The 25,574-nt window shown below is 39.1% G+C and overlaps 1 protein-coding gene across 4 annotated transcripts in view; it reads right to left on the reverse strand.

Annotated features, from left to right (window-relative positions):
- Positions 1-15,712: 15,712 nt before the first annotated feature.
- Positions 15,713-25,574, reverse strand: part of mymx (myomixer) — a 49,205-nt gene continuing 39,343 nt past the window's right edge. For 3 of the 4 annotated variants that reach the window (XM_084390958.1, XM_084390959.1, XM_084390957.1), the window contains 9 exons: positions 21,602-23,527; positions 20,919-20,984; positions 20,679-20,759; positions 20,436-20,522; positions 19,762-19,853; positions 19,591-19,676; positions 19,235-19,507; positions 18,159-18,266; positions 15,713-17,200 (listed from right to left, as the gene is read on the reverse strand). In XM_084390958.1, coding sequence (XP_084247084.1) covers positions 16,971-17,200; positions 18,159-18,266; positions 19,235-19,507; positions 19,591-19,676; positions 19,762-19,853; positions 20,436-20,522; positions 20,679-20,759; positions 20,919-20,984; positions 21,602-23,527 — 2,949 coding nt within the window. In that variant the 3' untranslated portion in view covers positions 15,713-16,970. The remainder of the gene's footprint in view (positions 17,201-18,158; positions 18,267-19,234; positions 19,508-19,590; positions 19,677-19,761; positions 19,854-20,435; positions 20,523-20,678; positions 20,760-20,918; positions 20,985-21,601; positions 23,528-25,574) is intronic. The other variant, XM_084390960.1, reaches the window with a different exon arrangement.

The raw sequence follows: 25,574 nt of genomic DNA on the forward strand, positions 1-25,574 counted from the left end.
CTGTCACACTTCCAGATGTTTAATTTATCCTCAAATATGGAAAAGCATGCCTTAATATGCCATAAATAAATGCCTGTCTTCTTTAAAACACAGAAGGAAAATGTAAAATTTTATGATTCTTTTTTTGAATAGGAAAATACTTAAATTGATGTTGTTATTCACTAAAACCTTCCTCTGTGCAAATGAAATTTGAGAGCTACAACTCTTGAAAGGATAACAACATAAATATCGATGGAATAACACCATAAATTTGGCTTTTCTTCACCCAAAGCTTTAATGTGACTTCAGAAGACTTGGAATGTAGTCATATGAACTACTGTTATGGTGGGTTTTTTGGGGTTTTTTGGGCACTTGACAATCCCTGGTCAATATATGCTTTTGCCAAGCAATTCTGGAAAGCCTCTTGTGTGTTCAACAAGAAAGAACAGGTTTTGAACCACTAAAAAGTAAATGATGACAGAATTTATTTTTTATAAACATATTATTCATTAAACACAAAAAAGTATTGACAGTAATGCATTGAGTATAATTAAAAAATGGAAAAAATAAGAGTCATTCAGCATGATCACAGGTGGCCAATGCAATGCTATTAATCGAATCACAACTGTTAACTTTTTTTTTGTAGGCATATTGACATTAATGCATGTAATATTGTTAGAGCATGCAAAAAAATTATGATCACAGATGGCCAATGCAATTCTATTAAGCCAACCTCAACAGCTTTCCCCCCAATTTATCATTTTTGATCTCACTTTAAGCATTTTTAAGCACTGCATTTGAAATAAAAATAAGGTATTTAGCAAGAAAGTGCTCGAGAAAGTTGTGTGCTCGTGTTAAACCTATAGTGTTAATATGTGAGATCAATCAAATAATAAAATGTATCTATCTACCATTGCATTTGCATTAATTAGTGAAGATATTCTCTTACATATGCTGTAGTCAGACCTCTTTCACAAACACAACTCAACTGTGCTTTTCTCTTAATATGAATAAAATGATGGGCTTTTGCAGGACTGAGGTTTAGAGATGAACGGGCCAAGGGTCAGTTGTTGGATAACAGTTTGTCCAAATGCAAAGGAAGGAGAAAGGCCACTGCCAGGAGAGATGTGCGTCACAGACCTTTCTGTGCCAGTTTTCAGACACAGATCTCTGACTGATGAATCATCTGGTGAAGTCCATGTTTTAGTGTGTATAAAGTGGTCTCAAAAAGTGTTTAAAATTCAATACGAAATGACATTCACAGCCTATTTTACTTGCATGTTCTGTCGCAAGTAACTCAAGAATGTGTCTTCAGTGCACGGCCCCATAAAAAGTGTTGAAACGTCACTTTTAAAGTCAGCATGAAATGGAAGTTGCGATAGTCTTTTCTCCCCTATTGTGACGTGTATCTGTGTGAAATGGCTTCTCGAACAAGAAGAAATGTAGGGCGGGGCTTGATTTTGTCTGTGGGGAATTGGTTGGATGGTTGTGGTTTGCTATTGGTGGATCTCGTGTGAGTGACAGGTTGCCCCGCCTTCGTCATCAGAGAAGAGAAGAGATGCTGCAAAGTATTAAATGCGGTTAAATGTCACTCTTAAAGTTGTGTAGGATGGAGGTAAATTAAGTGCGACCTGCTGTGACGTCACAATCACGGTGCATTGTGGTCTATGGATCTGTATGAAGTGTACATATTGAGGGTCTGTCCAAATAAACTTCCCTCTCCCACTTGACGAAGTTGAACGCCCTTCAAAATGGCGGCGGGGAAGTTCTTATGGAAGTTCACAAGTGCATATCTTAAAGTTAAACGCAGCCCATGTCATTTGAAGGTGAAGGGCTGCAGAGGGCCGGACAGATTGAGAAGGGGATTGTGGGTAGAGTTGTGGCTGTCAGGGGACTGGCGAGGGTCACCCGTCGCTACTCTCCTAAAGTCAGTGCCAATCGCCTGCAGTGGCAGCACAGATGGATTACATAACCGTGCTGACGCCCGTCCCGTTCCTCACCCACTGCGACGGGCATCTCTGCCAGAGACCACTGACCCCATATGCATCTGTTCTCCAACCTTTATCTCTATCTGTCGTCTTGCATAAGCAACCAGTGAATAACATGTGCCTTGGGAAATAAATGCAACAATGAATGTTTTACATGAAAGGGTAATTGCATTTGTTTGCAGTTGAGTAGACATACAGTATATAGACTCATTTTACTAATAAAGACTATATCTTTACATTTTCCTATGCAAAACTCACCACCTCAATATGGTGTTATGGGAGGGTGTCATGTTACTAGGGTGGTTGCTAGGTCATAGCTATGCAATTGTTAAGTAGATTTTAGCATATTGATATGCAGTTGCTAGGGTATTCTGTGTGTTTGCATGTTTCTATGCAATTGACTTAGCATGTACCCATGTGGTTGATAGGATTTTTTTTTTATGGTTTCCAGAGTGTTGCTATGCAGTTGCTAGGGTATTATGGGTGGTTGCATTGCTAGGTTGTTGCTGTGCAATTACGAAGTCATTCTAAGGAGCTGTTAGTATGTGACTATGCAATTACTATAATGTTTTGTGTGGTTTCCAGGGTGTTGCTAATTGCTAGGGTGTTTTTACTGGTTTTTACGTCATTGCTATGCAGTTGCTAAGGTGTTCTAGCTGGTTACTAGATCATTGCAAATGCTATGCAATTGTTAAGTAGATGCTGGCATATTGATATGCAATTGCTAGGGAATTGTGAGGGGCTGTTAGAATGTTGACGTGATTACTAGGATCTTTTGGGTGGTTTCCATGGTGTTGCTATGCAGTCGCAAGGGTATTCTGGGCGGATGCATTGCTAGGCTGTTGCTATGCAGTTGCTAAAGCATTCTGAGGGACTCTTAGTGTGTTGCTATGCGATTACTAGAATGTTTTGGGTGGTTTCCAGGGTGTTTCTATGCAGTTGCTAGGGTATTTTGGGTGGCTGAATTGCTAGGATGTTAATATGCATTTGCTTGGGTATTCTGGGGGGCTGTTATTGTGTTGCCTTGCGATTACTAGGATCTTTTGGGTGGTTTCCAGGGTGTTGCTATGCAGTTGCAAGGGTATTCTGGGTGGCTGCATTGCTAGGATGTTGCTATGCAGTTGCTAGGGTATTCTGGGGGGCTGTTATTGTGTTGCCTTGCGATTACTAGGATGTTTTGGGTGGTTTTAAGGGTGTTGCTATGCAGTTGCAGTTTCTAGGGTATTCTGGGTGGTTGCATTGCTAGGATGTTGACATGCTGCCATTGCTAAGGCATTTGAGGGGGCTGTTAGTGTGTTGCTATGCAATTACTATAATGTTTTGGGTGGTTTCCAGGGTGTTGCTATGCAGTCGCTTGGGTATTCTGGGTGGCTGCATTGCTAGGATGTTGATATGCCATTGCTAAGGCATTCTGAGAGGCTGTTAGTGAGTTGCTTTGTGATTACTACAATATTTTGAGTGGTTTCCAAGGTGTTGCTATCCAGTTGCTAGGGTATTTTGGATGGCTGCATTGCTAGGATGTTGATATGCCATTGCTAAGGCATTCTGGGGGGCTGTTAGTGTGTTGCTATGTGATTACTAGAATATTTTTGGGTGGTTTCCAAGGTGTTGCTATGCAGTTGCTAGGGTATTTTGGATGGCTGCATTGCTAGGATGTTGCAATGCAGTTGCTAAGGCATTCTGAGAAGCTGTTAGTGTGTTGATATGTGAAAGCTAGAATGTTTTAGGTGGTTTCCAGGGTGTTGCTATGCAGTTGCTAGGGTATTCTAGGTTTGCATTGTATTGTGTTGCACTCATACAATTGCCAATTAAAAATAATTAAATGGTAAAATAATTCCACCCTCAGGCTTCTATGACATTCTGGTCTCTAGAATCTGTCACTTCTTTCAAAATAGGCCACGTTTTTTCGTCTGTTTAACGGTCTGATGGGTAAGTTTAGCCGCGTTTCCACTGTCGGGCCAGGGCCGGGCCGTGCTAGTGCGTGCCAGGGCCAGTCGCGTTTCCACTGTCACTTCCGGGGCTTGATCGGGGCTTACTCGGGGCCAACGGCCAGGATTTCTGGCCCGTCGAATACCTTGGGCCAAAGCGGGCCAGCTCGGGCTAGAGGAGTGGTTACCAACAGAGGAGGAGTTTACCGTTGGGAGACGGCAGCGCCGGATGATTCTGTCAGCATTTAAGACTTAAAAATGAAATAATTTAAATCGCGTTCATGTTTGAATGCCTTCTGTTTGCGATGCAAAACACTATGCGCGCTAGCCGTTACCATAGTAAACATAGTAAACGCTTGAAGATACGCATAGTAAAAACAACAACATAGCGAACGCTTGAAGAAATCAGACCAATCTTAAAGGCTATCACAGTCATGTTTTTATTTTATCTGTCATAGCGTCTCGTCTCTTTAAACCGGACTATCATAAAATAAAGTAACTTTTTTTTTCGGGAGGTTCCTCTGTTTCTCTGACTGAAAATATCTGTATGGGAGTCGAGAGAGTGCTAAAGCTCCTCAGGTCGTATGGCATATATTTGTAGAAATTATCATTTTTTCTAAATGTGATGTAAATATGTCCTGTAACTAAGTTACCAGATAAAGAAACAGACGCGACTGAAAAAGTAAGTGTGTCCTCTTTCTTTTGTGAAATAGACCTAACGGTCATTTATTTCTGAGTGACTAATGTGCAATTTTTACATAAATTAGTTCATTATGATCAATGTATCACTTTTTATTGTAAACCTGTGGTAAAACATCGATGCTTGGGTTTTAAATATTCAAGTAGCTGCTAAAAAAAAAAAAAAAAAAAAAGCTAGCAAACGGCCGCTTTTATCGTGTTTGTTTTCAACGCTGTTTCCAGTGATTTCTGATTAGTTTTCTGATAAAACTTCCATTTGTTGGTGAAATGATGGGTTAGTGTGACGTTGTCCCAGAGAGGCGTGTTACGGGCGTGTTTTAGTGAAGCGCTGTGGAGCTTCTGGCCCGACAGTGGAAACGCATGCCCGGTGCTATTGGCCCGAGGCTATTAGCCCGGCACGGCCCGTTTAAAGCCCTGGCCCGGCCCTGGCCCGACAGTGGAAACGCGGCTTTTGATTGCTTAGAAAAGTAATTGCATTATATTTGAGGTAATATTAGCCTACTAAAGATTCAGCATAAATGTTGACTCAATAACTTTTAACACCCGAGCATCATTACGCCCAACGATTTTGCATCCTGTTTTTCATTCATTTTCCTCTAAAATTGCTTTCAGAGCCGTTCCCTTGTGCGCACTTAAGATGAGTTAAGCCTCAGCAAAAATGGACAGAAGCAATTTCTAGAAGTCTGCTTTATCTTAGCTTGCAGAACAGACTTGGTCATAACCACGAGCGTCTGCCCATAAGAGCCCCTCCATCCGGTGCCAACACTTACAGATGGTGAGAAGCGTGTGTGTGTGTGTGTGTATTTCTTCCCTCATTGACAGAGCCATCAACACAAAGCCTTACTGAATAAGCATGTTTGGACGCCTTCGAATCGGCTTTCATTTCCATATCGCTGACATGCATTCATAGAGGGCAGACGCTAAATGCCCGAGCCCTCCCTGACTGAAGCCCAGGGGGGTTACACAGTCTCGGGACTACAGAAAAGAGCGAGGGAGCTTTTGTGAGCACCCTTTTAATATATTACAGTGTACAACAAGCTTCCTCACACACTGAGATGAATCACAACAGACAGGCGTGCTGCCAATTAACCACTGCCTCAGAATACAACAAATGAGAGATGCACTCTGAACAAAGCAGCGTTTGGAGAATAAAGAGGGAGACGGCAGCATATATTAGTCTGAGATAATGAATTGGTAAATGCATAAAAGATAGACTTTGGAAATTAAAGTCAGCACAATATTTTGTTCAAAAGGATGGGACAGAATTCAGGGGTCTTGAAATGAGCTTGATAAGTTAAAAGTTAATGATAATTCAAATAAAATGATTATATGCAACAACAATAAAATTGCATCCAATGCCTTTTTTTTGTCATTTTAATAATTAATAATGTATTTGAATGCTCTACATTTAAGGGCTTGTTAGTTTTTCAGAGAATATTGTTGCAATATTGAAGTTTTTGCAAATAGTTTAACGAATAAATTCAGTTAATTTTTTTATTGAATTAATTTATGTATGCATATGTATGTTTATTTTATTATTATTTGGTATTGTATTTTAATTGATTGACAGCGGAAACAGTCAAAACTGCTTATTAGATTTATAATTATATCAGATTTAACCCTTTGTTTGCGTATTGAATGATTTGCAGTTAATCAAATTATAATTCAGTTCATTTTTAATTGATTAACAGCTGAAATACAGTCAAAACTGCTTATTAGATTTATATTTATATTAGATTTACACATTTAAACCTTGTTTGCGTATTGAATTATTTGCAATTGATAAAATTATAATTAATTCAGTATTTTTTTTATGGATTGACAGCTGAAATAGTCAAAACTGCTCATCAGATTTATTTATATCAGATTTATATATTTTTACCCTTTGTTTTTGTATTGAATTATTTGCAATTAAATCAAATTCAAATGAATTCAGTTCATTTTTTAAATGATTCACAGCTCAAATACAGGCAAACCTGCTCATCTGATTCATTTATATGATGTTTTATTAATGTTCATGTTCAGATAATTAAGCTAATTAACACAAGAGGAGCACATTCAGTTAATCAACTCATTAACGATAAGAGGTGTATACAGCAGAACTCTTCCATCTGTTCGTCAAGTTTATCCATCCCTTCTCCTCACTATAGTATTCTTATCACAACCAGCGGGTCCGGGCCAATATTAGTTAATAAATGAGTTAATTGTTTAAATTGATTGACAACTCAAATACAGACTAAACTGATCATATATACAGTATGTGTGTGTGTGTGTGTGTGTGTGTGTGTGTGTGTGTGTGTGTGTGTGTGTGTGTGTGTGTGTGTCTCTCTCTCTCTCTCTCTATATATATCAGATATTAATATTCTACATTTAATAATTTGTTTGCATAACCTTTAACCTGAGAGCAGAACAAAAGTACAGGGCCGAACACAAGAGCAGAAGTTCAGTGTAAAAGCGCTGCGAGCCGTGATCAAAACACTCGACGCGTGTAGAGTTTCACCTCTGAGGACACACAGATCAAAGCCATGAGGAAGACCACAGTAAAGAGAGATATAAAAGCACAGATCACTGGAGACCAGAACACGACTACAAACACTCGATACCAGACACCCGTTCATGAGCAAAACACTCGCACGTCTATATAACAGGCACGTTTGATGCAATAAAGCTAGACTGCAGGTTAAATTAATTGCATGTTTCTCTCAGTTTATTACAGGAATGGGATGTTATGCGCAACAAACTTCCATATTCTGTAAAACAGGTTGCATCGCTTCCAGTTCAGGTCTTTTGTAAGTTCTTAAAGAGGTGGTATAATGCCCCTTTCACAAGATGTAAAATAAGTCTCTGATGTCCCCAGAGTGTGTGTGTGAAGTTTTAGCTCAAAATACCCCACAGATATTTTTATAGCATGTTAAAGTTGTCCATTTTTGAGGGTGAGCAAAAAACGCACTGTTTTGTGTGTGTTCCTTTAAATGCAAATGAGCTGCTGCTCTGGCACAGGGGGCGGAGCTTCAACAGCTTGCACTCACACAGACTTGCACTGAAAAATTCATAAACTTTTAGCCTTTTATGTTCAAATCAGATTCAGACAATAATGGTGAGACTCATGAAGAAGTGACATGTAGAAGCAACAGTACATTTCTGAATGGATAGTTGATGAATTTATATATGTGTAGTATCTTCTAGTCATTGATTAGCATATTCTGTCATGATAATCTATAAATCGTGTTCAGGGGGCGGGGTTTATGTAAATGTTAGAGTTGGTGATGTCACTAACCCGGGAGGAATGTGGTGTAGTCTCTACCAGCCGTTTGTTGTAGTCCTTAAAAAGCGATTTCTATAAAAGCAAATATCTCCCTTTGTTTTGAGCTTTGAGCGTCGTAACTTTGCAGATGTTGTTTATGCTCAAACAGCAACATTACACACTAACTAAAGTTAGAAAAGTCAAATCATAATCAACCACCCCTTTAAATATAAAGCCTTTTTACTTAAGATGCCTTCAAAGGAGCGAGCAAAGATGAGCATAACTGATGCCTAACATTTTTTTTTTTTTTTTCACTAACATTTAGATGTTTAAATCGAATAAAATGCAGACAATAAAAATAACTTTCTAAGTTAGCGGGTCACCTTAAAAGTCCATAGATATTACTGTCAGTTCATATTGCAAACAAATATTTCAAATCTGAATGAAAATCTAACACTAATACAAACTGGTAATAAAAGTTTTCCTGTAGCTCAAAAATAAAGCATGACGCTTGCAAATCATGGGTTCAAATCCCTAGAAATTCATAACTGGTCAAATGTCCACTTAGATTAAAAGTATCTGCCAAATGCATGAATGTGAAATAAATATCTTTGGTGATCAACAGAACTGAGACAAATGCTACACATCAAGACTAAACTGGCAGTACAATTTCTTTATGATGTAATGAAACGTTTGCTTCAGTGAAGAGCTCTTGTTTCTCAGCATTCTTCTCCATTTGACAAACACATCCTCAGTTCCCTGAGACGGGATATAGGATTCCAGTCGGTGAATACTGAGAGAGGTCGTGACCTCTGAGGGTTCTGGCCAGTGGTGACAATAACAAGAGAGATGGTCAGAACCGGCCCTCGGGGACACATTTAGACAGAGAGTTTCCCATGACACCGGGTCAAACCCTTCAGCTCGCGCTCGGAGAAAAGAACATACTAAAGTTACAAGAGGAATCTGTTGAAAGTCTTCCTTTACTAGATTTAACTCACCACCAAGACGCTTTGCAAACACCACTAGAAATATACCATGAAATACTACTGTATATTTTGTAGTATATTACAATACCATTCAAATACAAAAGCTAATGAATGTGATAAACGGGGGTGTTTCCCGTACAACAATAACTCGCAGCTAAACTACCAAAGTAAGATGCGTACCAAAGCTCACGACCGTTTCCACTAACCATATTGTAATATAAGTCATTTAAAAATTATGAATCTGTTTGAGATAGAATTAGTGCTATATATTTTATGACTATTTCTAATTTTTCTCAGTTATTCTGCTTTATTTCCTGATTCAATCAGAGATCACACTAGAACACGTTCACACATGCGCACTCTTCAAAAACGCCACTTTAAATCTCTTATTTAAACAAATTAAGATGTAAATGACACTTGTGTGTATTCAAAATAAAAGATACAGATTGTACTGAATGTCAGCTTGCTCAATATAAGGATTTATTGAGTCCACATGTCATGCAAACTAGAAACTCTGCTTCTGACCACAGGTCGAGAGCCGTCGCTCCAAACACACAAGTTTGAGAAGCTGTTTGCGAATGTTTGTTGGAGTGATGGTTTCGGGAAACACAGACTACGCTGATAACGACGGAATAATTGGCAAACGATGCTTTTGTGAAACGCACACTTCAGTGGTGTACAGTACCGGTCAAAAGTTTGGAAAATTTCTTTTTTTTTTTTTTTTTGAAAGAAGTCTCTTTTGCTCACCAAAAATACAGTAAAGACAGTAAAATAATGACCAAATATTGGATTTAATTTTTTTGTCAACTTGTTTTCTTTCAATTAGGACAGGTTTTGTATTTCTTTTTGAAACTGAATACAAACTGACTTTGTAGGCCTCACTGATCTGAGCTTATATTGGTCAAAAATGACATTTAGTGTTCGGGAGCATGTTCATCATGTTGATGCGCAGCACACACGCACACACACACACTATTTAGTGTTCGAATATTACAGGCTTTTTACAACTTTTTTTATTATTACAACTTTATCCTCAGATCAATGTTGTTTCAAAAATAAATACAAAACCTGTCCTAATTGGAAGAAAAACGTACAAAAAATATTGAATCCAATAATTGGTGATAATATCACATAACGAGTGATTTACAAGCAATTTTTAAAAGGTCGGTCATTTTCGTTTGGGAACACCAAAGGTGTTTCAGGGTTTTCAACACGGCGTAAGGGTTAATGTTTTTTGGTGAGCATATGGAGACTTTTTTTGATAAAAAATTAAGTGTTTCTTTGGTTCAGGCAACGATATAGACTATTGAGAATGTGAGACGCCTGTTAGTGCACATTGATTTCTTCAGTCAAGTGAGTTTGACCTGTGACGTGATCAAATGTTGACAGCGGGACAGGCTACAGGAGCGGGTCACGACCTCTGTGACACTGGCCAGTGAAAGCGACACATGCCCCTCTGCCCCGCCATTGACCCGATACTCTCCGATTCAGTCCTTCTGATGACCGGCAGAGAAAAGACTTCGATTGTTGGCTTTCATCAGTGTAATTGACTCGTGACACCAGTCAATGGCCTTTTTAAACCGGCTCTGCTCATTTATCAACATCATGGGAGTAAAAGTGACACCAGGACCATCAAGAAGTGACTGTGGTCCCAGACTTTTGGACCCCAATATATGACATTTAAATATCAATCTTTGCTTCAGACGTTTCTCTGAGAAATAAAAATCAACACAGTAAGAGTAGAGAGCTAATGCATCGTATCAAGCAGAAATGCTCTCTATTTTCTGTATTTGATCTTGAGGAGATCTGATTTGTGATTTTCTTTCCTGCATGATGTTTTTAATGACTGCGGATGAATGTCTTTTGTGAAAAGTCCTGGAAACTAGAGAGTTTTCCATTCTTCATTGATTCATTATGATCGTCAGGGTCCTCAGGGATAAAACTGGGGGAGATGTGATGTGGACGGACAGGAAAATAGCAGCAATGCTAAACTTCGCTCAGGATAAACGACTGACTCATTGAAATAATGAGTCATTGACAGAGAAGTGGGTTTAATTAATGTCCCGTCTCACGGGTGTCAGGCATACAGCCATTCACAGGAATAAATTACATTATAAAATATATTACAATAGAAAGCAGCTATTGTAAAAGTAACATATTGCTGTTTTTACCGTTTTGGTCAAATAAATGCAACTTTAGTGAGGAGAAGAGACTTGTTTGCAGGTTTTCTGAGTGGTTTTAGCATGTTGCTAGGGTGTTGCTAGAGTATTCCAGGTGGTTACAAGGTGCGTTGCTAAGGTGTTCTGAGTGATCTTAGCGTGTTACTAACTTGCTACTGTAGGCGATTGCTTCCCAGCTAACAATTTTTTGTTAAATGGGAACATTGTCAAAACATGTATTTGTAACGTTTGTTAATAGTTAGCCAGGAAAGTTTTCGTTAAGGAAATATAATGTTTTTATGTTTGCAGAGCGTTCCACTAACCTTCCTGTTATGTCCTTTAATACGAATTTGTCACTTGTATCACTTTACCACAGTAACAGATTTTATGTTAAGCGCCGAATAACAAAGACTTCAACACAATATCAATATGGATTTTTTACAATATACATTTTATTCACAGACTTTAAAAAATGAATAACAATTATGTGACTAACTATAACATTACATTAATTTCTTACCACTGAATTAACGGGATGTGCTTCTCTCTTTTGGTCAGTAAACAAAATACTCGATTAACTTATCAATTAGATGTGTCAAATATCTCTGAAATTACACTATTCACTCTAATAGCCTATATATTAATTAGCCTATATTAATAAAGGCAGTTGGAAAAGAGAAAGATGTCAGTCATAGCCACTGTATTAAAAACTCCATCGTTAACTAGTTTTTTGTAATTTGGTGCAAAGGTAATATACCAGTAATACAACGTATAGTGTTATAAACATACATTTTTTAAATATATATAGGCTATATAAAATGTAAAAAGGTTGTGAGATTACGCGAGTGCTCGCTTTCTGTGGAATAAATGCAAGGTGAAAGCCAAAACAACTTTTAAAATGACCTAATTCTTTTTAATGCTTTGTGTGACCAATATTTAAGCATTTGCCTTTTAATTTTACTGTCTCAGAAGCAATAGCTAGCCTACATGTGTGACCGTTTCTCTTTTTTTCATACCTGACTGGATATCGTATTGCATGATGGGAGCCGCTGTTGAACGATGCTACACGGTCCATTAAAAAATCTGCCCGTCCCTTTGCACTTGGCACATTTCGAGTACTTAATGCATTCTAATCCGACATTGACCGTGTGGTGAAAGCCATTGTTTGAGCACTTTCACCCCCCTCTGTCAGCTCGGATTTACCACGGATCCTCTTTTGTTTAGCATCCTTTCGCGCTTCATTTCGAGTGGCGACTGTACCGTCTCTTATTATCATTTCAACGTGAAATACTCACCAATTATGTATGCCGAGACTCTTTGAAAGCTTAAAGGGATTGGAGGGGCATCCTTCCAGCCATAACAGCTTTTCATATGCAAACTCACGAGCCCAGTATCGACCTCTGAGGGTTTGGGTTTGAGCCGGAAGGCTCAGATCTCCTCCGCTCAGTTTTAATGATTATTGTGGAGGATTTCTTACTGTTTGTTTGTAGTTGGCATATCAGCGCTTTTGAAATCCCCATTGGAGAGGGAAGGACAAGGGTGTGTTGAATTGGAGGTGATTGTATGCCCGGTGGATCGTTAAACAGGCATCAAACAAACAAACAGATCATTTCTTCCCTATGAGAAGCTGCTGCCATTGATTTATCCCAGACGAAGGCGGTGTCCGCTTTTCTCTGCTTATAAGAACACATTTTGCTCATTTTACAAATATATAAAGATGCTTTCAAATATTGTCAGTCAGATAAACCATCGAAAAAATACTCCACTGTTATATCTCCTGTCTGAATGTTAGTTAGTATACGGAGATATTCACTGTGATAAAACCTTCAAAGGAAACCTATTATTATGCGTTTCCACCTTTTCAACTTTAGTTAGTGTGTAATGTTGCTGTTTAAAGGGTTAGTTCACCCAAAAATGAAAATTCTGTCAGTAATTACTCACCCTCATGTTGTTCCAACCCCGCAAGACCTTCGTTCATCTTCGGAACACAAATTAAGATATTTTTGATTAAATCTGAGAGCTGGATCACTCCTCCATAGGCTTCTAAGGGATTGGAACTTGCTGGCCCAGAAAAGGTTATTAAAGAGATCGTTAATATAGTCCAAGTGACTCCAGTGGCTAAATGTTAAGTTTATCAAGCGACGAGAATACTTTTTGTGCACAAAAAAAACACAAAAATAACGACTTTATTCCACTATTCATTTCCTTCTCTCTGGGCCTCGAGTTAGTTCACGTAGTGTTTTAGCGCAGCGCGTCTGTGTTCCACGTAGGCTCACTATTGGCCGACGCTGGTCATGTGTGTGATGCGTGTGACGTACAACACAGAAGCGCTGCGCTAAAACACTACGTGAACCAACTCGAGGCCCAGAGAGAAGGAAATGAATAGTGGAATAAAGACGTTATTTTTGTGTTTTTTTGCACACAAAAAGTATTCTCGTCGCTTGATATACTTAAGATTGAGCCACTGGAGTCACTTGGACTATATTAACGATGTCTTTAATAACCTTTCTGGGCCAGCAAGTTCCAATCCCTTAGAAGCCTATGGAGGAGTGATCCAGCTCTCAGATTTAATCAAAAATATCTTAATTTGTGTTCCGAAGATGAACGAAAGTCTTATGGGGTTGGAACAACATGAGGGTGAGTAATTACTGACAGAATTTTCATTTTTGGGTGAACTAACCCTTTAAACATAAAAAAGATCTGCAAGGTCGTTTGGACTACAATGTGATTGTTCCGGATCTACTGAAGTCACAGTGGTCCTCATTTAAATAATCCCCACCTATGGAATACACAAAAAAAGGGGGGTGAGGCCTGGTTGAGCTGCCAAAACTCGTTTGTTTGACCTTCCTAAGGCTGAGGAACATAGAGTGGTTAAAATTTATTTTAAACACTGTCCCTGAACATTAAAACCCAAACGTTTATCTGTGCACTGTACATTTTATGGAGAACACTCAGCTTGTTTTCTGTTTCTTTAAGCTCTCGCTTTTGTAAGACCGTCCACCGAATTAACCATGGTTTTGTGATCGATTATTGTTTGTATTACCTTAGTTTTCCAACAAATATCACAATTAAATGGTGGATAACATCGTATCTAAAATTCCTAAAAACATACCACTCTGAAACGTCCTGTGAAATCCGTGCTTGCAAAGTCTGAAATCTGTTCAGCACAATCCACTTGTTCATTAACATTGTCAGGGTCTGAATCGAGCTCCAACTGGTTTGAAATTGACGGCATCGTTATTTACACTAGAGAAGAACTAACAGTTATGGGGGGGGACATTTCCCAAACACGCCCTAAGCACTGCCAATCACAACACACTGGGCCAGCTAACCAATCACAGCACATTTCGTATTTCGGAAGAAGGGGCTTCATGGGTAGAGAGGATCTGTAATAATGTAAAATATGTGTAATGTATAAATATACGTTTTTTTTTTTTAACAATCAATCATGAAAACATATTCTAGTACACCCCAAAACTTCGTAAAGGGCACAATAGGACCCCTTTAAAACCAGTTAAAGTAGCAGCTAGCAAAAGACCTCATTCACATCAGCGCCATCTTTGATGTTTTAACGGGAATGAAAGCGAGGCTGTGAGGGATAGACATACATCTCTACAGTGGGCTGTACTTTGATTTAATGTGTTTTTGGATTGTTCTGCTGACGAAACACTGTAAACATATATTTCCAATAAGTTTCAGTACACAAAAAAACCTTTTTTTTCAACTTTTTACAGCGGATGCCATTGAAAACACGCTAAGTCTATCCCTCACAGTCTCGCTTTCACTTCACACTTGTCATGACGCTGCTCTGAATAAAGTCTATCCCCCTTATGTTTCACATAAGAGTGAATTTGTAAATTTAACGTGTCTGGCTTCCGGTGTCATCCGCTTCCAGTTATTCCAGAGTCTGCAAATCATCACGAGAGACGGCGTTAAATTACCGCATGTCTCAAAGCACATAAAATTACAATAATAATGAACTTAAACAACTTGCAGAGCTCTTGTACCACCTGACTGCTGCAGATTAATTTCACCGTTGATATAGAAATGCATAAATCCGAGTCTGAGGACGTGAACAGCTCCGGGTAGAACGCCACAGGTCGCCATCTCGTAATTACGGTTATGACATGGCGAGAGCGCTGGTTGTTTTGGTTCAGGAGGAACTGTAATAGGCTGTTTGTTTACGCCGCTCGGTGACTGTCCGTCTATAAAACACATTAATGAAATTAGATAGGATATAAAAGCAATATGATGCCAAGCTATAGAGACAAAACTGAGCTATACTTTCACAATATTTACTTTTTAATTTTTTTTCTAATTCATTAGTTTTTGACACTCATGGTGGTTTATCACTCAATAAAATGATCACCAGTGCAGTTTCTGTTTTGCCACATCTTTAACCACAAAATGCCAAAACTCGTTTAAACTGCTGTAATGACCTTATTTGCTTTTTAAGGCACAATTCAGCTACTTTTTTCTTCTTCTTTTTTTTTTTGATGAAAAATGAAAAACACAAATGTTTTCCACAGTGAAAAGTCTAAAATAATGCATTACATGTTTAAATTTGTGTACAATTGGTCATAAACACCCAGGCCACCAATATCAAAACAATATAGGCATCATATGATACAGTTAACCCAGACCTTAACAATACTTCTTCCCATAAAAACCTCCTTCTAAAATGCACATGACACAATGCATTAGTTTAAATACCGAAAGCAACACTAGAATAAGTGAATCAAATGTTTAGTTTGGAAACACACGTGTTAAAGGGATAGTTTGCCAAAAAAAAATGAATAAATGAATGACAGAATTTTCATTTTTGGGTGAACTAACCCTGCAAGACCACACAGAACTCAAACCAACACAGAAAAACATGACAAGCTGACAAATAATATGTGCCAAAACCTAATAAAAAATAAACAATGACTGGACAGATTATTGCAATCCAGGCCAAAAGAACATACATGAACTGAAAACACATCAGACCACCTCAACTGGAATATGGTGGAAACACTGAACACATTACATATCAAAAGTCTCGTATCAGTAGATTCATTATGGCAGCTGTCACTGTATCCACAGCAAACTTCACTCATTAATGCACATTTAAAACAACAATGGCAAACAAGGGACTTTTAGCATGAGAAAAAAAAATTCATCCAGAAATGAAACTCAACTCACCCTTTGGATGTTGCAAACTCAAATATCTCACTCTCTTCATCCAGTCCTTCTTCCAGAGGGCCACTTTCCTGCAGAGTTTTGCTCCAACCTTAATTAAACACACCTGACCCAGGTAATGAAGGCGTTTGGGATTACTAAAAATATCCACACAGGTTGAAGCTAAATTCTGCAGGATCGTGGCCCTCCAGAAGGACTAGACACCCCTTTTACGTAACGAAAGGGGTCAGTCAAGCTCCAAAAATGACAAAAAAAAAAGCACCAAGGGAAGATTCTCACACAAATCTGTTTTAGGACTTGAGAGCAATTGAAATATAGTGGACAAGTCATACGCACTACAGTCATGATACTTATGTGGTGCTTTTTGTCATCAGAAATGATGAACTGTTATTCCAGGGTCGTCTTCTCTGCATTTTCTCCTCTTTTCTAGCTTGTTTGAATCTAATAAACCTGGCATTGTATATTATGAATATCATTGGCTCTGTGACAAATTGTTTTTGTTCCACCTTGGATAAAATCATCTGCTAAATGCATAAATGTAAATATAATGTTCCATGAAAGAAGGGGTCATATTGGTTTTTGAACAACATGAGGGTGAGTACATTTCATTTTAGGCTAAACAAACCCGATATCAAAACGGTTGAAGGAATGAATATTAAACAACCATACAAGATCTCATTTAAAAATGACAAAAAATGATTCTCGCCATCAAATCCATAAATAAATTGTAAGAAAAAAGTTTTTCAGAAGCGTTTAACTTGTGTCCTGCACATGTCAGTCAGGGTCTTTGTCACAGAAAGTGTCAGTCACTCCTTTTTCCCAAAGAACTTCCTGAAGACGGATTTGTTGGGTGGCCGCGGGAGGCTCATGTAGCTCCTCATGGGCAGATCGGAGAGGGACTCCTCGGCCATCGCTGTGCTTCTACTGACCGACGGCATCTCTCGATCTCCGATGAATAAAGTCACCGAGTAGCTGGAGCTGCTGTCCTGGCCTTTGCCTGAAGGGGGCGCTACAGGCTTTATCCTCTGATACGTGGCTGTGGACAGAGATATCAGTGTTTAAAGTTCATATATACATAGACTACAATGCATGATGATGTCAAGCCTAGATAAATTGACATCCTCACGCTTTATTGAAATATGAGTAAAAAATCAGTTGTTTTATATGTGATGATAACGCAATGAAACGTGCCAAATTTTGTGGGACATCATTTTTGGTCAGGCTGTCATACAAAGAAATTATGAACAAATGCAAAAACAAGAGAGAGCCAACAAAATAAACATTAATAACTGATTATGTTGCAGTCATTGTGTAGCTTTCCTGTAGCCAAGGTCATGGTTTCTATTCATAGGAATGCATGAACTATATTAAATGTATACCTTGAATGCAATGCATGTCGTTTGGATAAAAGCATCTATGCATTAATGCGAATATACAGTAGTGGCAAAAAGCGACGTCCGGAGGGGATATTTGTTTTTAATGACCCTACAAGTTCGATTAAACCATCAAAATACAAGGGAAATATTTTATATTTTTACAGTACAAAAGACTATACTTGATTAAGGTATTTATCTGACTAAATTATTTGGCAAAAAAAGGCAAATTACAGCTACAGGTTTTATTTTACTATGCAAAAAAACAAAAAAGCATAGATAAACAGAAAGCTCGCATTGACTACAACACTATTCATATTTCATTGGTTCTCTCTTGTTTTTGCATGTGTTCATAATTTCTATGACAGTCTAGCCAAAAATCATATCAGCACAATTAGCATGTTTCATTGCGTCATTATCACAAATAAAACAATTGACTCCAAGCACAACTATGCAATATGCTTATTTAACTCATTTTTGATAATATTTGAATAAAGGGTGAAGATGTCAATTTTCCTAGGCCGGACGTCACTTTTGGACACAACTGTACACCATTATATAGCACCGTTTCATAAGAATGACCTGTTCACATGGCAGATGTTGTGAGTGCAGTGGCTGTACCTGAGGTAAAGGAGTGTGAGCGTCTCTTTTCACTGGTCCAGCCCTGAATGGTGGACATAGAGGACAACTTCTGTCTCAGAGACTCGCCATGAGACTCAAACTCATCCTCTAGAGAGAAAAAGCAGAACATGAATCATTCAACCTCTACAGGACAAGCGCAGACAGTGTAATTGAGTAACAAAGTACTTGAGGTGAGAAATAATGTGACCAAGTTGGAAATGACAAAATCCAGAGCGCTGAATAGAAGTGCTTCTCCAGAAATAGAAATGCGCTGACAGCAAACAGATGTGACCATGCCTCATAATGTCTGCGTGAAGCTCGGCTCATGTTCAACAGAGGCCTCTACTGCCCTCTTTTGGATGTCCAAAACATTTGTCTTACATTTATTTATTTATTACTTGCATTAGTGGCCAGTGTTGAGGAAGCTACTGTCAAACTAAAAGCTAAATTTATCTCATGTATGCTTATAAATACATTATACTAGCATACTTAAGATAAATTATATATTTATTTTAAAAATGTATTCTACAACCAGGCAAAATACTGATTAAGAATTATTATTATTTTTTTTATTTTTTTTAACTAACTACTTTGAAGCTATTTATGGACCAAATATCCAAATTTATACACATTTATTATAAATGATACATTTTACAATACACTTGGAGCCATTTTTCTGGAACAATAACAACGAGGGTTTATGAAATACAACTATAAACTTAATTTATAAACAAAAATAAAATAATTTATAATATAATGGTAATGAACAACAGCATTTCAAGTCAACCTAAATGGCTATATCTACATATATATAGATGGATGTATGTATGTATGTATGTATGTATGTATGGATGTATGTATGGATGTATGTATGTATGTATGTATGTATGTATGTATGGATAGATAGATAGATAGATAGATAGATAGATAGATAGATAGATAGATAGATAGATAGATAGATAGATAGATAGATAGATAGATAGATAGATAGATAGATAGATAGATAGATAGATAGATAGATAGATGGATGCTGAGTTTTTAGCAGCCATTCCTCCAGTCTTCACACAGTTTCTCACCAGAATGACCTGCATCTGTGAATGAGGGGAGCAACAGATCCTGATGTGTTTGGTGGATCTGCAGAGCGTCACTGGTGTGCACTATGATCTCTTTGGTTCGGCCTGAGGCAGGCTGACTCTGTGCTAAAACCGTGGTGGTGACATAATTTCTCACGGAGCAGCGACATTCATCTCCATACTGACAGTCTGAGATAGGAGGAGAATGTCTAGAGAGCGTCGCTGAAGCTGAAGACCCATGACACTTTGATCTATTCACTACAGAATCACTGGATCCTGTAGAGAGAGAGAGGATCTCATTTGAATATGACTGTAAAAACAGACTATTAAAGACAGACAGATGGTAAATGGTATAATACCAGTGTGTGCTTGGATTCTAAGGATCCATTTCTTCATCATAAATCGGGAGGAGGCACTGAGGAGATACTCAGATCCATTGCGCAATCTGAGAGAAATGTTAAAACAAGTGAAGCGATTCAAACTACTTCCCATCTGTAACTAAACCAAATCTTTAGTTGTCCATCATTTACCTCAAGCTAAAGCAGTTGGGTTTTTTGGTGTACTCCGGCGACGGTTCACACACTGCTCCAATCAGGTTCAGAGGAAGGCTCGTCACACAGCTCTATAGGGTACAAATATAGACTCGTTTTGGTGAACTCATATCCTAAGCTGCTTTACAGCTGCCATTAAATGTAATTAAAATCACAATTCAACCTTGCAATTTAACTAGGGATGCACCGATATGAACATTTTGGCCGATACCGATAACCGATAACCGATACTTCTTTATAATTGAAAGCCGATAACAAATTTTTATATAATTTTTGATTACAAAAACAAAAGTCTCACCAATACATTTCCCAAGCACACAATTATAATAATCTCATTATGTTATGTAGCCATATGACAGCACATGTTGCACTTAACTATATTTTCCTTTCCTTTCATATTTCAAGTAATTCATCATGTGAACAGCATCTGAAGTGTCTCAGCTGAAGGAAATAATCCATTATTTATCGGCTTTAGTATATCGGCCTAATTTTCTTATTGGGCTGATAACGATTACATTAAAAATTACATATATCTGTCAATACCGATATGGTGGCCGATATATGGTGCATCCCTAAATATGACTAATGACATCTGTTTGCAATAAAGCAACAAAAGGTTTTGCAAAGCCAGATCATGAAGTCTTCAAGCTTACCTTGAGTGCATCTTTCCTGTCCTGATAGAAACATATTGTTTGTTTGTACAGCACAGCATGATAGGAGTTCCACGCCCTGCATGGTGCCTGAAATCGCACATTTAGCTTATTGGTTACATAAAGACCAACGAAAAATGCACCAAAATAACCTAAACCACAGGTAAAAGCATGAGGCCTGTGTGACACAAAATGCTCATTTGTCTTGGTCTGTGTGAAGAAAATATCTGTAATTGTGATATTTACCTTCTTTCCACCAAGTTGTAGTTTGTGTTTCCTCTCCAGCGTGCCTTCCATAGACGGCAGTTCCAGTTCTTCTCTTGCACTCTGAAAAAGATCGGTCAAAGTTCAAAATGAACAACCATTATTTCACAATGAATAGATACAGTAATGTCTTTTATTTCTCAATATTCCGATGAACTTTAAAGCTTGTAAGTAAATAATATGTAAACTTCTGGTATGGTCTGCAATTTAACTTCTGTGTACCTGGATATCAGAGTCATTGGTGCCATCCAATCCCATATGAACAGACAGGAGGCTCATGGACTGGTCCTGTGGAGAGAGGAGGACACATATCAATGCATTAAGTACTGTGACAAAAACAGATTAAACGGCACTAATAATAACTACAACAACAATGGGGATAATGATATGAAATGTGCTGGCCACACGATTTCCAAAAAAAACCCCCAAAAAACAACTCAATCCTCCTGGGAAGATCCTACTTTAGCCTTTCAGTGCAAAAGCAACAAAATGAGGAGCATTTTATTATGTATGTTATTTATTACATTGAATGATGGGAAATGTAACCTGTCACCTCATAAACCAGCCAAAGGAAGTAGTATTGTCTGGCCCTAAGCCTCCCGCTGTTGATTACAATACTCATCTCATAAAAATCATTTTGACATGTTGTGAAGGCAGCACAAGTCAACAGCTCAACTACTTAACCCAGAGGTGTCCAATTTTGGAGGGTCAACATCCAGCAGAGTTTAGCTCCAACACTTGCCCTGAGGTTCCAAGTAAACCTTGATTTCCTCGGTTCAGATGCGTTTAATTGGGGTTGGAGCTAACCTCTGCAGGACATTGGCCCTCCAGAAGCAGGACTGGACACCTCTAACTTCGTAAACGACAGGGTTTGACAGGATTAATTGCCAACTTGTAGACCTCACCTTCATAAACCCTGTTTCCTTCTCCTCCTCCTCCTCCTCCTCTCTATAATGGTAGATATACTTTTGCTGGTCCTCCATTTCAGGTAGTTTCACCGGATCTGAAGCTGTTTCATTGATGGCCACCTGTTTGTAAACCTGTTCCCGTTGAGTGAATGCAGCCCAAGACCTTCTGTCCCCTTTATCCAGAATTTTCCACTCTTCCACTGAGTTCTGCCGCCTCCCACAACCCACCATAGACTGGATAGATGGTGGCAGTCGAAACTCCGCCACAAGAAGGTTGGGTGCGGAGGCTGTGACCAACTTTCTGAAGAGTCCTGCTTGTTCTGTGGTCGAGGGTTCCCTGTTCTGGTCTGGAGAAGAGGTTGCTGTCAAAGCCTGGTAGCCGTTATACATGATATCAGAGTTTAGACTCTGTCGGTAGCTGTTGGTGTGGTTCCAGATGTCCTCCAGCTCCTCCTCTTCCAGCTCAAACTGTTGGTGGTCAGGATGAACTGGATCCTCAACATCAATTGATAAAGTGAGGCTTTTGTCTTTGGAGAACTCTAAGTTCCTGTTGGAGACTCCTACATCCAGGGATGGTACTTTCCCAATGGTCCTCTTGGGAACTGGACACTCTGAGGAGTCTACGTACAAACCCTCTGAACACAACTTGAAACTTCCCGAACTGGAGTGACCAGAGTCCACTGAGTCCTCTCTTCCATTGGCTCTGAAGTTCAACACCACCTGAGATGCATGGCTTGGACTCAACTGTTGAGTGCTTGAGGTCTTTGTTGGCCTATTGAAGATGTGTCCATTAAGATTGTGAACCAAGGTATGGATGCTAGGACATACATGAATCTCTGCTGTAGTTGAGCTGTGACTGGGAATCCCTTGGCTTGCATCTTCTGGAGGACTTACATAGTGGTTTTCTTTGTTGTCAAGTTTAGTTCCCATTGTGTCCCAACTATCCACCTCTTCTTTGGGCATTGTACTTATCCCAGACAGGTGTTTCTGTTGGAGTAATGAGGGGTGATTCTCCTCAAATGAGATGCGTTCAATGACTGGAGAAGGTGGAGGAGGAAATTCATCTTCAGTAAATGAAATAGTGTCAATCTTTTTGGAGTCTTTACAATCAATCTTAAGGATTACTTCACTTGGAGAAGTTAGTTTGGACTCTTCTTTTTGCGTTGGAGGTGAGCGGGCGGTTTTAAAGGTGCTCAGAGGTGTTGGACGTTCAACCTGAGAGTCCTGGTGTTGAGAGTCTGTCTTCTTTTGCTCGGGAGGGCCAATTGTAATGACATCTTGAATGCTAGGGATAAGGCTCATATCCTTGGGCAGGTCGAAGCTCAACACCGAGCCCAAGGACAGAAATCTGCAGTGGTTCTTCACATGTCCGTGGGTGGCAACCTCTATGGTCTGATGAACTGAAGATCCAACCTCTCCAGAACATTCTGCATCTATGTCTTTCACCAAAGGGTTCTTCATGTAGTCCAAGACCTGAGTCTCATCGCTGTTTGGTTTTCTTGCATTTTTCCGCTTCTTCCTTTCCTTCAGGGGCCAAGTGTGCGTATCATATATGACTGGTTCATGTACAGGTGGCAAACCAGCCTCTTCTGACACCTCTTCTCCCATGATTTTCTTAATGGTGTGTCCACGGTCATCTTTCTCCTTCTTCCCTTTCTTGCTCTTTCTCTTCAGGCTGCTGAAGATTGAGATGTTGCCATTCTTTGGCAAGAGGTGAACAGAGGGGTTGTTGTTGGCCTGTTGAAGGGTGTCTTCTGTGGAGGTCGAGGGGTGCGGAGAGGTGCAAGGGGAGGAGAAAGCATACAGGGATGTTCTGGGAGAGGAGGACGAGGGCCACCGGGCTTTGTCTCTGGGTAGCGTCATACTCTCATACACTGGGGTTACTGCCATGTTGTTTTCCATAACATGCAAGTAAGTACTTACCTAAAACGAAAGGAAAAGATTGCTTTAGAGTGTTATTTTCTCACTTTTTTCTCCCATGCATGAAGTGTTTAGCATGCATAAGTGTCACGCTTCAATTCAAAGTTCACCCTTTAAAGATACATCATGCTAATTATCTGATGTGCAATGGTCCAAAAATCATTTGGACAGTTAGGTCACATATAAAATAAAATGCATGAATGTTGTTGCATTGCATAAAAGTTATGAAGTGGCATATACAAACTGTTGCTGGTCTCTAGGTCTTTTTCATGCATGTATGAAATCGGTTATCATCGAATTCATACAGGTGCAGCTCATCACATTAACTATCAACATTCACTCATGTTTCACAACCACAACGTGTTTTCATTTTGGACCTTGTGTTATCTTTATAATAAATGTAACTTGGTTTGATATTTTATCATCTTATGCAATGACATTCATATTTAAGTGTGGCTTAAGTGTCCAAAAACCTTTTATGGCCAATGCAATTCATAATTCAAACACTGATGCACAAAAATGATAATTTGTATAATCATTTGTGTAATACGTGTTTTAGTATCTGAATACGCAGGACTTTTGTGAGTGTCTGGCTCACGTAAGCACAAACTCCATTAGATTTACAAGAGAACACTAGCATTACTACACAAGCACACTTAGTTTTTTTTTACTTTGGGTTTTAATAAGAATCATATGCTGTTAAACATGTCGTCATACACAGCTGTAATGGCTTGACCTTTCACCCCGTGACTAATCTTGTGCTTCTCTGGCAGCCCCAGACCATAAATCACACAGGCCAGTCAGGAGGGCCTTCTAGAAAGTTCACAACAAATTTCTCCAGCACCCCCCACTCCTGCTGGGAGCCATTTCAAAACTCAGCGATCATGGGAAGCGAAGGGTGAGGTCACATCTCAGCACAGCGCTGCTGTCATCAGGCTTAAAGATAGCTTATGTAAGAGTGAAAAACTCCACTTCATGCATCTTATCACCTCTCTTATCATCTGCTTCCTCCGTCTCTCACCGTACATGCATATCTGATTAAAACAACCGATTTGCAGCATACCTTTAGATCTAATAAAAGCCCCTGGCCTCTGTTGGTTTCAGACTCTTTTGTCATGATGGAGCAACAGTTTAAAGAGAATGAAGACTAAACTTTTGCTCTGTTCCTCAAGTTACTGAATAAGTTCAGAAAACTTGAAACACTCATTTTAGAGTATATGTCTGGTCTTAAAGGTGCAGTAAGTGATTTCTGAGAAACAAATATTTGAAATCACCAAAAGAAACACGCCCCATCTTGATAGCTCCGCCCCCAAATTCACGAAAACACATAAAGGGCACTATCTTACACCCGGCGCAATGCAGCGCCAAGCGCGACGCAAGTGTTTTTTGCTATTTTCAGTCCGACGCAGTTATCATTTTCACACCCTGCGCCACGTTGTTTAAATAGCAAATGCATTGGCGCCCATTATTGCGCCAATGGGCGTGCTGGTCTGAAAACGAGGTGTGTTCTGGCGCATTGTTGGCGCGTTGCTATTTTGAGGAACTGAAATAGACTGCGCCATTGACCAACTGAAACCTGAATTAAAATCAATGGCGCAATATATATATATATTTTTGTTATTTAATGAGCACGTTAGTAATGTGCGCCTATAGGCCAGTCCACAATGCGCGTACACTCTGCTTATTAAACACACAGGGACGCACAGCAGCACACAAACATGCCAAATATTTAACTCAAGTAAATCCCAAAACACACCCATTACTCATTAAGAGAACAGGGACAACCCTTTTAGACCATGCGCCGTGCGCGCCGACCATTTTTCCCGTCATTAAACTAGCAAAAGTGGATTCGGACACGCCCTAAGTCAACTTGCGCCCTGCGCTTTAGACCATGCACTTAGATCGTTAAAATAGGGCCCTATGGGTGCTTCTCATTTCTTATTTGTGCATCCTTGCTCCCTTTCCTTGTTTCCTTTTCTCATGTCTTAGCTATTGGCTGAGTTTGATCGATTTCCAGGTTACGGGCTGGAGGACGGAAGAGCGATTTGAG

Source organism: Rutilus rutilus (assembly GCF_951802725.1).
Source record: "Rutilus rutilus genome assembly, chromosome: 20".
In the NCBI taxonomy this organism is placed as follows: domain Eukaryota; kingdom Metazoa; phylum Chordata; class Actinopteri; order Cypriniformes; family Leuciscidae; genus Rutilus; species Rutilus rutilus.